Genomic DNA, 18,665 nt, shown 5'->3' with positions numbered 1-18,665 from the left:
CACAGAAAGTCTATGCACAGGCCTGGGGCACTGGGAGAGTCTATACAGTGTGGGGCAAGGCTGGCTAAGCATGCTGGGAGCTGTAGGAATGGAGGTGCCACCCAGGGAACACACAGGTACAACTACAACTTTTATTCTTTTATTATGAAATAATTTAATATAAAAATGAAGGGAGGAGTCATGTGACTGTGAGTATATATATATATACACACACAGACTGGACACGTGGCCGGGACCAGAGGCGCAGTCCTACACTTCAGATCAGTCCAGTCATGATTGGAGGAAACAAACTGCAACATTTCATTCAGATTCCCTGATTGGACAGAAGCTCCACCCATTGACTGTGCTACATTGTGCATAGATAGGGTACACAGTGACACCCCACTATAATGCACCCACAATGCACTGCAGCAGCTGGAAAGTCCTTTTGCTTTCTCCTTCCTTTCCTGGCCCCCGGGGGTCCTGATGTGGCACTGCTTAATGAATAAGCCCCACTGCATACACGGGAGGCACCGAGATGGGGGATTAATCGGCTTCACCCCAAGTTTGCTGATTATTTATATAAATTGCATCAGTCCACCAGCAGCAGTGAAAATGTCCTTGTGCGTCAGCCAATCAGCTTCTTTCTTTATGTGACATCATGTCAAGTTCAAGATGGCGGAGCACAGGGCGGAGTCAGTAGCAGTGATCTGGGATTGGGGTGCTCTTCTCACTGGGGAGGATCTGCTGGAGGCTGGAGAGGATTTTTTTCTGGTGACCGGCGAGTGTCACCCCCATCCTGAGGAGATCTCTGTGGGGATAAAGCAACAAAATGGTTACGGGGAGAAGGGGCGAAAACTAGCCAAGAAACCCCCCCCACAATGCAACAATGCCTTGAACCCCTACATTCCCCCCACACTCCTCCTGAACCCCTACATCCCCCACACTCCTCCTGAACCCTACATCCCCCACACTCCTCCTGAACCCCTACATCCCCCCACACTCCTCCTGAACCCCTACATCCCCCACACTCCCCTGAACCCCTACATCCCCACACTCCCCTGAACCCCTACACCCCCACATTCCCCTGAACCCCTACATCCTCCACACTCCCCTGAACCCCTACATCCTCCACACTCCCCTGAACCCCTACATCCCCCACACTCCCCTGAACCCCTACATCCCCCACACTCCTGAACCCCTACATCCCCCACATTCCCCTGAACCCCTACATCCTCCACACTCCCCTGAACCCCTACATCCCCCACACTCCCCTGAACCCCTACATCCCCCCACACTCCTCCTGAACCCCTACATCCGCTCACCCCCTGTGCTGCCCCACTGCTGACTCTACACCCCAAGTCAAGTCCTTACTCAGTGCTGATGTTCTGCACTCGGCTGAATGTGGTGAATCCGGCGTTCCTGAACCCGTCCTCGTAGCGCCCCATCTTTATGGCATGGAGCCACTCACTGACCGACGAGAAGGAGGAATAATGGGGGGTGCGCTGATCCAACAGGGGCTGAGACGTCCTGGGGCCACAGAGGAGCAGAGACAGAGAGTGTGAGACACCCACTATGGGTGAGACATTCAGTATGAGACTCTGATTGTGGGTGAGAGACAGTCAGAAGAGACCCAGAAGACTTGGGGTCATTAACCCTGCAGGTGCACCTCATTCATAAAGAGCTTTTTACCTCCCCCCCTTACTCCCAAGGTCAAGGACCCCCACACACTGCTGATAACTCCGCCCCCTCATTCCACTGACATGAAACAACTGCACCCCAACCTTCTTCTCCTCCTGAGAGATCCTTAACCCCTCTCCTGCCAGAGCCACATGCTGCATCTCTCCTTTAACCCCTCTCCTGCCAGAGCCACATGCTGCATCTCTCCTTTAACCCCTCTCCTGCCAGAGCCACATGCTGCATCTCTCCTTTAACCCTCTCCTGCCAGAGCCACATGCTGCATCTCTCCTTTAACCCCTGTCCTGCCAGAGCCACATGCGGCATCTCTCCTTTAACCCCTCTCCTGCCAGAGCCACGTGCTGCATCTCTCCTTTAACCCCTCTCACAAGGTTCTCCCATTGGCTCATGACAGGAGCGGCTCTGACCATTGTGTTGCCATAGTGCAGGGCATAATGACATTCTTACCCCAGCTGCTCTCGTGTGGTGATTTTTAGACTTGCAGGGTTGCGGATCAGCTTGTCCAAAGAGCTCACAATGTCAGCGAAGCGAGGCCGTAATGCCCGGTCCCGCTGCCAACAGTCCAGCATGAGTTGGTGGAGGGCGGTGGGACAATCTGGGGGTGCAGGGAGTCGGTAGTCTTGCTCTATGGCATTAATCACCTAGGAAAGGAGCAGATAGTATGGCTTTAATATCAGTGCAAATACAATCACCTGTAAGTGCACTTACACACAGGGACGGAGTAAAGCTCAGCTGGGGCAGTGGCCTCACGTATGGTGTCGTACATACAAGTAAGTGCAACAATTAGGCCCAGACTATAATACTAAGGCCAGTTTATTATAGTAAATTCTATCTATAGACCTATTGTAAGGCCCATCTTATAAGAGAAGATCCCAGGTTATAACAGTAAGGCCAGTAGTAACAGCAGGTCTCAGTTTATACAAATAGTTGTGTAGTAACATCAAGTTTAAAATAGTAAGGCCTAGCTTATAACATTAAAAACAGTAGTACGGGACAGTTTATAATAGCAAATCCCAGCTAATAGTATTAAGGCCAGTTGTAAACCCATCTTATAATAGTAAGGTCAGTAGTAAGCCCAGCTTATAATAGTAAGGTCAGTAGTAAGCCCATCTTATAATAGTAAGGTCAGTAGTAAGCCCAGTTTATAATAATGTCACTAGTAAGCCCAGCTTATAATAGTAAGGTCAGTAGTAAGCCCAGCATATAATAATAAGGTCAGTAGTAAACCCAGCTCATAATAGTAAGGTCAGTAGTAAACCCAGCTTATAATAGTAAGGTCAGTAGTAAGCCCAGCTTATAATAGTAAAGTCAGTAGTAAGCCCATCTTATAATAGTAAAGTCAGTAGTAAGCCCAGTTTATAATAATGTCAGTAGTAAGCCCAGCTTATAATAGTAAGGTCAGTAGTAAGCCCAGCATATAATAATGTCAGTAGTAAACCCAGCTTATAATAGTAAGGTCAGTAGTAAGGCCAGCATATAATAATAAGGTCAGTAGTAAACCCAGCTTATAATAGTAAGGTCAGTAGTAAGCCCAGCTTATAATAGTAAGGTCAGTAGTAAGCCCAGCTTATAATAGTAAAGTCAGTAGTAAGCCCATCTTATAATAGTAAAGTCAGTAGTAAGCCCAGTTTATAATAATGTCAGTAGTAAGCCCAGCTTATAATAGTAAGGTCAGTAGTAAGCCCAGCATATAATAATGTCAGTAGTAAACCCAGCTTATAATAGTAAGGTCAGTAGTAAGGCCAGCATATAATAATAAGGTTAGTATTAAGGAAAGCGTTTAATAGTGAATGTACTCACATCCTGATTGGACATATCCCAGTAGGGTCGCTCTCCGAAGGACATAACTTCCCACATGACTATTCCGTAGCCCCAGACATCGCTGGCTGATGTAAACTTGCGGAAAGCAATGGCTTCTGGGGCAGTCCATCGGATCGGGATCTTCCCTCCCTGGGGGAACAACAAAAGATGAGAGTTAGGGGTTATTCCCATAGTGCTCATGTTCCTCCCTCTTATTCTCCCTATCCCATTACTCTCTCCTACCCTGTGTACTCTTTACCAACCCTCACTAGTGCCATCACCCCCTTGTGTCCTCTCTACTTGCTTCTCTCTTCCTACTTTCCCTCCCTTTATCTTGTTCCCTCTCCATTACGTCTGAGCTGCCCCTCTCATTCTCCCTCCAGCCCCAGTACATCCATCTCCCCCCTGGGCTCTCACCAGACAAGAGGTGTATGTTGGGTCAGTAGATCCCTCCTGCAGGAACCGGGAGAGGCCAAAGTCGGACACTTTACACACCAGGTTACTGTTCACTAGTATATTCCTGGCGGCCAGATCCCGGTGCACAAAACTCATCTCTGACAGGTAGCGCATGCCGGACGCAATTCCTCGGAGCATCCCCACCAGCTGGATAGGCGTGAACTGCCCGTCGTTTTGCTGAATAATAATAAACAATTACATTTGCACTATTTCCACTGATCAGTTGCGTTGGAGTGCACTATTATCACAAACGTGACTCCTGAGCCAGTAACAAATGCACAGACACAAGACAAGGAATTGTTACTGCCACGTCCAATCTCTGCCACAAATGCACACACACACACAACTGTACACTGTATCACGTCACACACACAACTGTACACTGTATCACGTCACACACACAACTGTACACTGTATCACGTCACACACACAATTATATAAATATATACGGGGTGCACGGATACTGTACAAAATCACCCACATCATCACTCACTACTCTTATAGATAAAGTACACTATTACTTGCACACACTAGTGGATCACACACATATATCCTGACTGATACAATCACACACACTAGTGCATCACACACACATATATCCTGACTGATACAATCACACACACTAGTGGATCACACACATATATCCTGACTGATACAATCACACACACTTGCCCTAGTGCACAATACATCACTTACTCGCAGGAATGAGTCCAGGGCCCCGTTCTCCATATACTCAGTGATGATCATGACGGGGCAGTTGTTGGTGATGACCCCCTCCAGGTGAATAATATTGGGGTGGTTGAACTGGCCCATGATGCTGGCCTCACTAAGGAATTCCTTGCGTTGGCGCTCCGTGTACCCCCCTTTCAGTGTTTTGATGGCCACGTAATTCTCTTTCTTTCCTGGAACCTTCAGGCGCCCCCGGCACACCTCCCCAAATTCCCCTGCAGGGGCAGAAAGGAAAGAAACAATGGCAGCCACATATCACTCCCTCTCCTCTCCCCAAAATATACTGACCCTTCATATTCCATCATCTTATGCCCCCCCCCCAATTCCTGCTGCTTCCCACTCGGTGTTAGTTGTACTGAGATGTATAATCCCCCAGGAGCAAGTTACCCCCACCCATCATAATTCTTCTGCCCCCAACATATATAAGTTACTATTGATCTGATATCTCTGAGCAACTAGTCTGTATCTCCTCCCATGTACCCCCTCTTTCCTTCATCCTCCCCACCCCCAATCATTTGCCCCACCCCTATGTCATTACTCACCTGCTCCAATCACCTCCTCGATCTTTACACAGGACACGTCAATCTCCTTAGCAAACTCCCTCACTGCTTCATTGGGATCCTCATAGGTGAAAGGGTCGATGTACACCTTGGAGTCTGCAGGAGACAACACATATTACATAAGCCCTACACCCCCACTAACACATATACATGAGTCGTACACCCCCACTAACACATATTACATGAGTCCTACACCCCCACTAACACATATTACATGAGTCCTAGACCCCACTAACACATATTACATGGTCCTAGACCCCCACTAACGATATTACATGAGTCCTAGACGCCCACTAACGGATATTACATGAGTCCTAGACGCCCACTAACGGATATTACATGAGTCCTAGACGACTAACGGATATTACATGCCTAGACCCCCACTAACGGATATTAAAGGGAGGCTGAGGATATTATAAAGAAAGAAAGTCCATTAAGCACAAGAACAGACTTACTGTGACCAATGAGGTACTGGCCAGGTTTGTCACAATACTCGGGCTCGTTGGTGCTCCCGTGCTTTCTGTGAATGGCATAGAATGGGTAAATATTACATGTGACTTGTTCAGAGCTCCATCCATTGGCTGTAGGATCACTGTTGCTGGAATAAAGGTGCACTTACCTGATACACACCACCGCAGTGATGATGACTGCTAATATTAGTAATGTGCCCACCCCAGCGGTGCCAGCTATTAATGCCACCTGTGGGTGTGGCTTCTCTGGGTCTGGGGAAGGAGGAGAAACGATTAAAGCCTTTGGTAATCCTCATTATTATCACTGGTGAAGTTGAAATACTAGAATAGTTCACTATGTATATAAAGCGTCAGCTCCTCTCACTCACCTTGTGTCAGGGTCTGGAATAAAGTGTCCCCGCTGAATGCCCCATACCCGGCCTCTGTCCTTGCCCTGACTTGTACCACATACACGGTGCCAGCGTGGAGCTCAAGCAGACGAGCCTCATTGCTTGGGGTCTTCAGAAACATTATCAGGGGCTTCTCCTGGTCCTGGGGACACAAATGGAGGTAGAAACCTTTATTCTCTCACCCAATACCTTTTGTCTGTTCCCCAAACAACACACACACACACACACATTATAATAATATATATGTATATTATATATATATATATATATATATATATATATATATCTCCCCCAAATACCAAGCCTCTCACCTTCTCATAGTATTTGACTTCATAATCCAGAATGTTGCCTTTGGTGGGTGCTGAGTGCAGAGGGGTGGCCCAGCGGAGGGTGAGTGTCGTTTCTGTTGCGGCCATTTGTTGTATACCACTAACTGGGAGGGGAACTGGAGGTGAAATCAAGGAGAGGAGATTAATGAATCTGACACAAAGGTTATAAAAGGGTTAAAGGCTAAAAGTAAGTAAGCTTTATCAGAAAGGTCTATATAAATACACCAGTAACCCCTCAAAGTAATGCTGCTCTGAGTCCTCTGTCAAACATCACATTTCTTTCCTTCTATTGTGTACTCATGGGCTTCTGTATCAGACTAACTGTTTTCAGCTTAAACCTCCAGGGCTAGGGCTTGAGCATGCTCAGTTTGCTCCTCTCTCCCTCCCTCCTCCCCTCTCTGCTGTAATCTGAGCCCAGAGCTATGAGCGAGAGGGAGAGACTCAGGCAGGAAGTGATGTCACACCAAGTTAATATGGCAGCTGCTATCCTAAACAAACAGAGAGAGCATCTAGAGCTGCTTACTCAGGTATAGTTAAGCATTCTGCAGAATAAATATAGCATTCTAGCAATAAACTGCCTCAATAGCTTTCCTTCTTGTTTAAGGAAAGTACCTACCATCACGGTCAGTGGTCACATTTACTTCCTCCCCCACTGCCCCGCTGCTTCGCTCAGACACGCCATTTAAAGCCAACACGCGGAAGTTGTAGGTTACTCGGGGGCGGAGCCCAGACACGCGGAGTCTGCGATCTTCCAATCGCTGAGGCCGGGGACTGTAGTTTAACCGGGAGCAGGGAATGCAGGGCCCAGCACATTCCATACACTGAACTTCATAGTACAGGTCCCCTCTCCCACCAGCGTCAAGTGGTTCGCTCCATTCTAGGTCTACCATTGATCCGTTCACCCGGGCAACAATACTGCGTGGAGCTGAAGGGGGAGCTAGAGAGCAAGGAGGAGACAATAGGATAATGTTGGGAGGCAGTACATAGAGGAGGCTGGGGGTGGGAAGATGTACAAGCAAAGAGGCTGTGGGTCATTTTGGCTACTGGGTCACATACAGTTAATATGGGGGCAGATAAAGAGACAGTTCATGTATAGAGGGTACTCACTGCTGCAGGCTGCTGTTGGGGGGTCCGTCGAGGCTCTGTAATACCCTGGCTTGCAAGCACACACAGTTGCCCCAGGGCCAGTAGAAAGGCTGTTGGCAGGACAAGGCTGGCAGGGCTTCTCTCCCACGGAGGCTTTAAAGTATCCAGGGACACAAGCTGTAGGGTCACAAAACAGAGAATGGGCTTGAACAGAGCAATGCTTGTCTTTGCATTCATATATACACAGATGGGAGCTGTCATACTGCAAGCATACATATATATATATATAATATATATATATATATATATATATATATATATATAATATAATATATATATATATATTTATCTCTGTGCTTTTGAGGTGTGTATATATATATATATATCCATACGTGGGAATTGCCATATTATTTTGCCAATACAGAATGGGGTATTCGCTACTCACTGGGGAAACTCCTCCCATTCTAGCTGTGAAAAGCAGCAGGAAGTTACTGAACTACAGCTCCCATCATCCTCTGCCCCACGTGTTGGACAGCCCTGCTGTACGCTGAGAAATATAAAAGACTGGGTAATGTAGAAGAGTCTGCACGGCTGTATAAATAGCCCCTGGGACTGTCCCTGTTTCCTTCCTGCCTTTGTTTAATGACACAAAAGGGGGGGACACAAGGGGCACAATCCGCTCATGAATCAGGGAGATAAGGACTGGAGACAAGGACGGAGGATAATGATCCTATGGTCTATGCTTCTGAACTACAACTCCCAGCAGCCTGGCAGAGACCAATGATATCCTAGGGCCACTTGTCCGACTGCAGCCTGATTTCTGGTGGTCCAATTTACTACTTTCTGCCCCAAGCGAATCAGAATGGCCAACTAACATCACAAAGCAATTTGCCTGCTTTGAACTGTGCTAACGACACCCAGAATAATTACAATATCTGTATTAAGTAAAGGGTCACTTTTAAACTTTACATGAACTGTTCACAGCATCTGATCTTTTTGACAAATGATCGGTTGCTAAGGACATTCAGCTTGGCAACCAGAAAGCAATGTCAATTTCCAGCTCAGGAACGACTGAGTTTAAAGTAAAACAAAAAAGTGGAAACATTAAAAAATAAAGCAATGAAAGCAAGCTCTTTGTCACCATTTGTCCCCATTAATGTGTATATAATGGTTAGGGGCTTAGTATGAAGCAGCTCAGAAACATTAAATCCCCCCCATGTTTAGGGATTACACTAAATACGCTTCTGTTATTTATTTATTTTGCCCTGTGACTGACTAACATGGTACAGAACAACTTTACCTGGAACTACATACTTTTCTAATCGGGGTAAACAGTCACTTTGGGCCGTGTTTGTCCTACAAGGAAGCCTCTCAATGCAGCAGCACTCACAGCACTCTGGCAGCAGCAGGGTTAAAGGTATATGAATTTAACTCCTCCCTCCCCCTCTCCTTGCATCTGTCCCATTCACACTTCCTGGCCCCATCCCCCCCAAATACCTGACATTCCGGCTCCCTTTTGTCTGTGACACCTCTGAGCTCCTGCCTGCCCCCCCCCCCCCAGCTCTCATGCAATTCTCATACAACTCTCATGCCCACACACAGGATTGGGTTATACCCAGCGGGGAGGTGAGAAGGAACAGGAAGGCTGCAGTGAAACCGGAGATTTCAGGGGAGAGGCACACGGGGTGGCAAATACATCAGGAACACATTATGGCAACACAAAGGCCTGAAAGTACGAGAGTATTGTACTGTATTGGCCCCAGACTAGTGTTCTGTATGGGCCCTAGAGCTGGACAATAGACAACTGTAGTCTGCTGCATGGGCCCAGGCTGAGAGCACAGCCCAGTGTAAAGTATAAGAGCCAGAGCAAGAATACAGCCTACTGTACTCACTGTATGGGCCTCAGAAAGAGAGAGAATTCAACTGTACTCACTGTATGGGCCTCAGAATGAGAGAGAATTCAACTGTACTCACTGTATGGGCCTCAGAATGAGATATAATTCAACTGTACTCACTGTTTGGGCCTCAGAATGAGAGAGAGTCCAACTGTACTCACTGTATGGGCCTCAGAATGAGAGAGAATTCAACTGTACTCACTGTATGGGCCTCAGAATGAAAGAGAAACCAACTGTACTCACTGTATGGACCTCAGAATGAGAGAGAAACCAACTGTACTCACTGTATGGGCCTCAGAATGAAAGAGAATTCAACTGTACTCACTGTATGGGCCTCAGAATGAGAGAGAAACCAACTGTACTCACTGTATGGGCCTCAGCAGAGAGAGAGAATTCAACTGTACTCACTGTATGGGCCTCAGAAAGGTACTCACTGTATGGGCCTCAGAATGAGAGAGAATTCAACTGTACTCACTGTATGGGCCTCAGAATGAGATATAATTCAACTGTACTCACTGTTTGGGCCTCAGAATGAGAGAGAGTCCAACTGTACTCACTGTATGAGAATGAGAGAGAATTCAACTGTACTCACTGTATGGGCCTCAGAATGAGAGAGAAACCAACTGTACTCACTGTATGGACCTCAGAATGAGAGAGAAACCAACTCTCACTGTACTGTTGAACAACTGTACACTGTATGGGCCTCAGAATGAGAGAGAAACCAACTGTACTCACTGTATGGGCCTCAGAAAGAGACTTCAACTGTACTCACTGTATGGGCCTCAGAAAGAGAGAGAATTCAACTGTACTCACTGTATGGCCTCAGAATGAGATATAACTGTACTCACTGTATGGGCCTCAGAATGAGAGTTTGGCCTCAGAATGAGAGAGAGTCCAACTGTACTCACTGTATGGGCCTCAGAATGAGAGAGAATTCAACTGTACTCACTGTATGGGCCTCAGAATGAGAGAGAAACCAACTGTACTCACTGTATGGGCCTCAGAATGAGAGAGAAACCAACTGTACTCACTGTATGGGCCTCAGAAAGAGAGAGAATTCAACTGTACTCACTGTATGGGCCTCAGAAAGAGAGAGAATTAACTGTACTCACTGTATGGGCCTCAGAATGAGAGAGAATTCAACTGTACTCACTGTATGGGCCTCAGAATGAGAGAGAAACCAACTGTACTCACTGAATGGTCCTCAGAAAGAGAGAGAATTCAACTGTACTCACTGTTTGGGCCTCAGAATGAGAGAGAGTCCAACTGTACTCACTGTATGGGCCTCAGAATGAGAGAGAAACCAACTGTACTCACTGTATGGGCCTCAGAATGAGAGAGAATTCAACTGTACTCACTGTATGGGCCTCAGAATGAGAGAGAAACCAACTGTACTCACTGAATGGGCCTCAGAATGAGAGAGAAGCCAACTGTACTCACTGTATGGGCCTCATGTACCTGTATGGCCTCAGAATGAGAGAGAAACCAACTGTACTCACTGTATGGGCCTCAGAAAGAGAGAGAATTCAACTGTACTCACTGTATGGGCCCCAGAATGAGAGAGAAACCAACTGTGCTCACTGTATGGGCCTCAGAATGAGAGAGAATTCAACTGTACTCACTGTATGGGCCTCAGAATGAGAGAGAAACCATCTGTACTCACTGTATGGCCTCAGAATGAGAGAGAAACCATCTGTACTCACTGTATGGGCCTCAGAATGAGAGAGAATTCAACTGTACTCACTGTATGGGCCTCAGAATGAGAAGAAACCAACTGTACTCACTGTATGGGCCTCAGAATGAGAGAGAATTCAACTGTACTCACTGTATGGGCCTCAGAATGAGAGAGAAAACCAACTGTACTCACTGTATGGGCCTCAGAATGAGAGAGAATCCAACTGTACTCACTGTATGGGCCTCAGAATGAAAGAGAATTCAACTGTACTCACTGTATGGGCCTCAGAATGAGATATAATTCAACTGTACTCACTGTATGGGCCTCAGAATGAGAGAGAGTCCAACTGTACTCACTGTATGGGCCTCAGAATGAGAGAGAATTCAACTGTACTCACTGTATGGGCCTCAGAATGAAAGAGAAGCTCAATGTACTCTACTGTATGGCACCTGAGCTAGAGCATAGCCTACATTACTCTACTGTAGCTAAGAGGGGTGCTGCCACAGTAATAACATCTTTCAAAACATGCATTATACCCGCACCCGCAATTAGCCCACCATCTTTATACCTGCAACCCCTGCAGTTTATATTTAACTTGCTCGGCCATTCCCTTCCAATCAATACTTGAAGTGTTTCCTTACCTGCGCACTTGGTGCGTCCATCCTTCTCCTCCCGTCCAGCCACACAAGCGCACTCCCCTACAGCCGGCTTTGCCCATTCTCCATCTTCTCTGCAGTACATGGTTGGCCGTCTTCCCTGTGGCCCCTCTGCCCCCTCAACACAGCTGCCTTCAGCTGATACCACCAGTCCCTCAGAGACAGTCTTTGGGAAGCTTGCCAAGGATGCCACCACAGCTGGGCAAACCCTATAGAAGACACGGACGGCCAATAGTGCCATGCATGCCCCTTGGTCCTGGAAAGCCAAGTAGAAGCCATCGCCTGTCAGGGGCCCTATTCGAAGGGTCTTCACATTTATCCTAGTGGAACCTGAACTTACTCTTCTATTAGGTCGGCCCAAAAAATCAGCTGCTACAGTGTCAACTCTAACCCAAGGGTTCTCCATCCAAGGAGGGAAATGGTCATTGGCCAAGTCATGGTTAGCTTGGTAATAGTAGAGGTTAAAGGTTTCCTTGCAAGAGCGACCGGCCCGTGATAGGAAGGAGCACTCCAGCATAGTAAATGTGATTTCCACGTACGCATTGCTGGCCAAGCCACGTTGGATGTAATTGGTCCGAAGCCAGTTGTTCTGATTGGAAAGATGGGCATTGCAGATCTCATACGTGCGAACTGGTGTTCCCTCGTCATCCAGGCCAGACATCTCGTCCCACTACAGTAACAAAAGGATATAGGAAACAATAAAATTAATAATGGATTCTAGCACGGACAAGTGCAAGGGGTGGGATTAATCCAGCAGGACCACTCAGGAGCTTGTTGGGCCTTCAGCAGGAAAGAAGGATTAGAAACAGGTATTAACTGTGACTAGAGGCATCCTGGAGAAAAGGAAGCAAGAAGCGGAACAGGAAACCCACAAGTAAGTAGTATTATTTATACTGGAATTTAAACAGAAACAACAGGAAGCTGAAATGGAAGCTGGTTTAAAAAGTCAGGAAACAGTTATCCCAGGAAGGCTGGAAAGGAAGTTAAAAGTTATAAAAGCAACAACTTCTCTCAAAAATGGAAGGAAATAGTTCACTTAACGACAGGAAGTAAAGAAGGAAGTTGGCTAAACAGGAAAGGAAGTATGGTGTGCGGAGTGGGAAAGCTGAACGGCCAGAGAGTGTCTGACAGGGGGTCCATACCTGTCCGTCCACTTTGGGATAACTTGTCCATTTAAGATCTGAGGTCTCCAGCTTGGTGTTCATGAGGTTGACTGTGGGGGACAGAGAGGGGGACAAATTGAGTGGATGGAACTAGACATGGTGGGACCCCATAAAGATGGAAACCAGTACAAGCCCCTCTATCACTTACCCAGACTGTGTCTCTTATTAACCCGAAAATACTACTGAATTTACCATGGAAATTCCCATCTGGGATTCCCACCATCACCCAAAATGCACCTGGAAAGTCCCAGCACCCAGGCCTTTGTGCTTATGATTTGTATATAATACAAGTCCCCAATATACATGCTGAGTACATGGCAGTGCCTCTGTATATTATATATAATAATGATCTGTACCTGTGCCCTTGTGGCGGGGGCATGGGGAGACAGGCACGCGGTTAGTAAATATGCCATTTTGTCATGGCGTGACAAGCGCTTGGCACAGACCTCAGGCGATTAAAGTGGCGGCGTATGAGTGTGACGGGCAGTGTCCTGTGTATAAAGGCTGATAACTAATGGAAGGCTGAGATATCAGAGTGAAGGCAAATATTGACTGTACAACGCCAGCGCGTCTCGCTTACACGACAAGGACAGCGGCATTGTGGGATCTCTCACCAGTACATACCCGGGGGGGGGGGCAGACATAAGGGATTTGCCAGTGTAAAGGTTTATCAGATGGGAGACGTGCCAGTTCTGTATTGTGGTACCAGCCGACTGTACTGGCAATGCAATATAATCTGTATATTTACTGAGCTTATTCTCAGCTATAATATCACTATATGATGTGTGCAGATATGTGGCCCCTGCAGAGACCCCACCCCAGGCACTGAGTGGCCCTAAGCCTTAGCAAATCAATGGGCAAATCAGTGGGCAGCTCCAGAGCATGCTGGGAAGTGTAGTTCTTTAGGCTGGTACCTTAGCAAATGAATGGGCAAATGAATGGGCAAATGAATGGGCAAATGAATGGGAAAATGAACGGGCAAATGAATGGGCAAATTAATGGGAAAATGTATGGGTAATTGAATGAGCAAATGAATGGCAAATGAATGGGCAAATGAATGGGCAGCAGACTGACTCCTGGGCAGGATCCGTAGAGTGAACCCAGGGAGTGAGGCCCAAGGTTTGGAAGTATAAAAGACTGGTATCCAGGTAAGAGAGGAGTGAGTAACAAAAGGAAAGCCTTTGTCTCCCAGTAGGAACATTATGGGAAAGGCACAGAGCGGGCACAGGTGGGCGTGTCTAATTCCAGGTGTCTGGGCAGGAGCGGGGGAGGGTAATTACAGGTTTGGCAGACTGTGACGGAGCTGCCCCAGGGGCAATCGGAGAGAAACGTGAGTCACAGAGATGTGAGACTGGATTTATAGGAGGTGCGTGAGCAGACAAATGCCAGAGCCCATGTAACTCTCTGCCCCATCCCTGTTATACAAGCAAATAAATACTCCCCTACAGGTGCACCTCTCTCTCCCATGGGTGCTGCTCACTCCTATGTCTGTGGGTGCCAGGCCCAGTAACACAGCTCTCACCATCATTCTCTTAAAACTGTACTGATTCCTCTATCTGTCTATGTGAGTACTGACCCAGTTCTACTGATTCCTCTATCTGTCTATGTGAGTACTGACCCAGTTCTACTGATTCCTCTATCTGTCTATGTCAGTACTGACCCAGTTCTACTGATTCCTCTCTCTCTCTATGTGAGTACTGACCCAGTTCTACTGATTCCTCTATCTGTCTATGTCAGTACTGACCCAGTTCTACTGATTCCTCTCTCTCTCTATGTGAGTACTGACCCAGTTCTACTGATTCCTCTATCTGTCTATGTGAGTACTGACCCAGTTCTACTGATTCCTCTATCTCTCTACGTCAGTACTGACCCAGTTCTACCGATTCCTTTATCTTTCTTTGTCAGTACTGACCCAGTTCTACTGATTCCTCTATCTCTCTGTGAGTACTGATCCAGTTCTACTGATTCCTCTATCTGTCTTTTTAAGTACTGACCCAGTTCTACTGATTCCTCTATCTCTCTATGTGAGTGCTGACCCAGTTCTACCGATTCCTCTATCTCTCTATGTGAGTACTGACCCAGTTCGCTGACTTCTACTGATTCTCTATCTGTCTATGTGAGTACTGACCCAGTTCTACTGATTCCTCTATCTCTCTACGTCAGTACTGACCCAGTTCTACCGATTCCTTTATCTTTCTTTGTCAGTACTGACCCAGTTCTACTGATTCCTCTATCTCTCTGTGAGTACTGATCCAGTTCTACTGATTCCTCTATCTGTCTTTTTAAGTACTGACCCAGTTCTACTGATTCCTCTATCTCTCTATGAGAGTACTGACCCAGTTCTACTGATTCGTCTATCCGTCTTTGTAAGTACTGATCCAGTTCTACTGATTCCTCTATCTCTCTGTGAGTACTGACCCAGTTCTACTGATTCCTCTATCTCTCTGTGAGTACTGACCCAGTTCTACTGATTCCTCTATCTCTCTGAGTACTGATCCAGTTCTACTGATTCCTCTATCTCTCTACGTCAGTACTGATCCAGTTCTACTGATTCCTCTATCTCTCTACGTCAGTACTGAACCAGTTCTACTGATTCCTCTATCTGTCTATGTGAGTACTGACCCAGTTCTACTGATTCCTCTATCTCTCTATGTCAGTATTGACCCAGTTCTACTGATTGATTCTATCTCTGCAATATCAGAACTACATTTCCCAGCATGCTCTGGAGCTGCCATTGTGCAGCAGCTACTAGTGATAGGGTGCAGCGTTGTATCTCATAGTTATATATATATACACACACACACACACACACACATTAGGGCTGCATAAGATTAGAAGGTATAATTAGTATTTAAAGGGAAAGTGTTGCTACAGTGGTACAATCCTATTAGTGGGAGAGCCCTATCCCAGGGTTACATAACGCAGCCTGGAAATGATAAATCGGCCGCTCCATTCTCACTGTTTACTCTGCTTATCGTTCCATAAACAAACCCCTGGGAGTTTATCTTACTGTTTCTTTAAACACAGGGAGTTGGGGCTGGAATGGAAACGCAGAGCTCAGTTACATCCCACACTTGTTGTGACCCATGAGCTAACAATCGGATCAGAAGTGCTGCTAGGCCGGCAGTTGGAGCAAGGAGCACATCAAGGGGCAGATATGGAAATGATCAGATGGGAAAGTCCAACTTTTGGTGGATGGGCCCCTTATACAGGCAGATAAACGGTCAGATCGGTCTGAAGGGTCAGAATCTGCCCCAACTGCCATCAATGTGACTGCCAATCTCTGTTGTCATAGCGACACAGAACCAGCTGTGGGACAATGTGGCCCTTTGCGGTAACTTAAGCTGCCATTTATAGTCATGCCAGTAATAGTTAATGGTGCAGATAGGGTTAATAGTAGGTAAGTGTCAGTTACTGAGTAACTAGTGTGAGCAGGGGGCACGGAGGCAGGTAATGGGAAGGTGGCACCCAGGATGCACTACAGACAGGCGGGGCTCATGGGCACGAGTGGGAGGAGGGAGACTTCAGAGTAACCGCCGAGTAATGGGAGGGCCCCAGGGCCCCAGTCTAATACTCATCCTACACACAGGATCAAAGCCCAGGAATGTACCAACTGCAATGTGGCTTCTCACGCTCAGCAAGAGAAAGTCTTTGGGAAAGGGAGATCATGTTCAACTAGCTCGTCCCAAAAGCTAGCACTCTATGTACTCAGCACCCACCCCTCCATACACTCACATATATACTCTCACATATATACACTCACTCACACCCCTCCATACACTCACATATAAACACCACAGACTTTTGGTCGATGGGCCCCTTACTAATGTTTAATAAGCTGCTGTGTAGCCATAGGGCAGCCATTCAAAGGAGAAAAGATTCAGGTTACACAGCAGATAGCAGATAAGCTCTGTAGAACATAATGGTGTTATCTGTTATCCATTATTTAACCTGTGCCATATAGACTTTTTTCAATTTCTGTCATTGCTACACAGCAGCTTGTTTATATAAACTATAGTAGTACTTATCTGTTATCTACTGTGTATCCTGTGCTTGAATGGCTGCCCCCATGGCTACACAGCAGCTTGTTTATATAAACTATAGTAGTACTTATCTGTTATCTACTGTGTATCCTGTGCTTGAATGGCTGCCCCCATGGCTACACAGCAGCTTGTTTATATAAACTATAGTAGTACTTATCTGTTATCTACTGTGTATCCTGTGCTTGAATGGCTGCCCCCATGGCTACACAGCAGCTTGTTTATATAAACTATAGTAGTACTTATCTGTTATCTACTGTGTATCCTGTGCTTGAATGGCTGCCCCCATGGCTACACCGCAGCTTGTTTATATAAACTATAGTAGTACTTATCTGTTATCTACTGTGTATCCTGTGCTTGAATGGCTGCCCCCATGGCTACACCGCAGCTTGTTTATATAAACTATAGTAGTACTTATCTGTTATCTACTGTGTGTATCCTGTGCTTGAATGGCTGCCCCCATGGCTACACAGCAGCTTGTTTATATAAAATATAGTAGTACTTATCTGTTATCTACTGTGTATCCTGTGCTTGAATGGCTGCCCCCATGGCTACACAGCAGCTTGTTTATATAAACTATAGTAGTACTTATCTGTTATCTACTGTGTATCCTGTGCTTGAATGGCTGCCCCCATGGCTACACAGCAGCTTGTTTATATAAACTATAGTAGTACTTATCTGTTATCTACTGTGTATCCTGTGCTTGAATGGCTGCCCCCATGGCTACACAGCAGCTTGTTTATATAATCTATAGTAGTACTTATCTGTTATCTACTGTGTATCCTGTGCTTGAATGGCTGCCCCCATGGCTACACAGCAGCTTGTTTATATAAACTATAGTAGTACTTATCTGTTATCTACTGTGTATCCTGTGCTTGAATGGCTGCCCCCATGGCTACACAGCAGCTTGTTTATATAAACTATAGTAGTACTTATCTGTTATCTACTGTGTATCCTGTGCTTGAATGGCTGCCCCCATGGCTACACAGCAGCTTGTTTCTATAAATATAGTAGTACTTATCTGTTATCTACTGTGTATCCTGTGCTTGAATGGCTGCCCCCATGGCTACACAGCAGCTTGTTTATATAAACTATAGTAGTACTTATCTGTTATCTACTGTGTATCCTGTGCTTGAATGGCTGCCCCCATGGCTACACAGCAGCTTGTTTATATAAACTATAGTAGTACTTATCTGTTATCTACTGTGTATCCTGTGCTTGAATGGCTGCCCCCATGGCTACACAGCAGCTTGTTTATATAAACTATGTAGTACTTATCTTTATCTACTGTGTATCCTGTGCTTGAATGGCTGCCCCCATGGCTACACAGCAGCTTGTTTATATAAACTATTGTAGTACTTATCTGTTAATCTACTGTTATCCTGTGCTTGAATGGCTGCCCCCATGGCTACACAGCAGCTTGTTTATATAAACTATTGTAGTACTTATCTGTTAGTGCTGTACTTTGCAGTTGGAATGTGTCTGTGCCGAGGATGAGGGAAGACTTGCCCCAATGATCAGTGAGGAAGAGGCAATTAGCTAACAAGTCACTGCTCTAGTGAAAGTGTCAGCGAGTGGGGGAGGGCAGTGTGGGGGGAGCGGCTCAATGGAATAAAGTGCTTTGGTCTCTAACAACTTTCATCTCCCTTTAATCTTCTATGAATGGGGAGAGAGTGATGGGGGGGGGGTTACTGCACCAAGGGGGCAAATTGGGAGGGAGGAGACCAGCCATATAAATGC

At 46.3% G+C, this 18,665-nt stretch overlaps 2 protein-coding genes across 2 annotated transcripts in view; one reads left to right on the top strand and one right to left on the bottom strand.

Moving 5' to 3' along the window:
* sox15.L (SRY-box 15 L homeolog) overlaps positions 1–18,665 on the top strand; it is a 66,628-nt gene that overhangs the window by 32,388 nt on the left and 15,575 nt on the right.
* LOC121401677 (ephrin type-B receptor 4-like) lies at positions 127–13,022 on the bottom strand. Its single transcript, XM_041587413.1, has 15 exons — positions 12,865–13,022; positions 11,708–12,392; positions 7,518–7,673; positions 7,027–7,347; positions 6,393–6,526; positions 6,061–6,223; positions 5,842–5,944; positions 5,678–5,742; positions 5,205–5,318; positions 4,630–4,877; positions 3,895–4,110; positions 3,478–3,627; positions 2,125–2,318; positions 1,354–1,509; positions 127–790 (listed from the first exon to the last, which is right to left on the bottom strand). Exons 1-15 carry the CDS (start codon positions 12,925–12,927, stop codon positions 676–678), a joined length of 2,883 nt encoding a protein of 960 aa, XP_041443347.1. The 5' UTR covers positions 12,928–13,022; the 3' UTR covers positions 127–675.

This window comes from Xenopus laevis, chromosome 3L (genome assembly GCF_017654675.1).
Source record: "Xenopus laevis strain J_2021 chromosome 3L, Xenopus_laevis_v10.1, whole genome shotgun sequence".
NCBI lineage: Eukaryota > Metazoa > Chordata > Amphibia > Anura > Pipidae > Xenopus > Xenopus laevis.
Note: the sequence above shows the minus strand (reverse complement) of the source record. Positions and strands in the feature narration are given on the sequence as shown.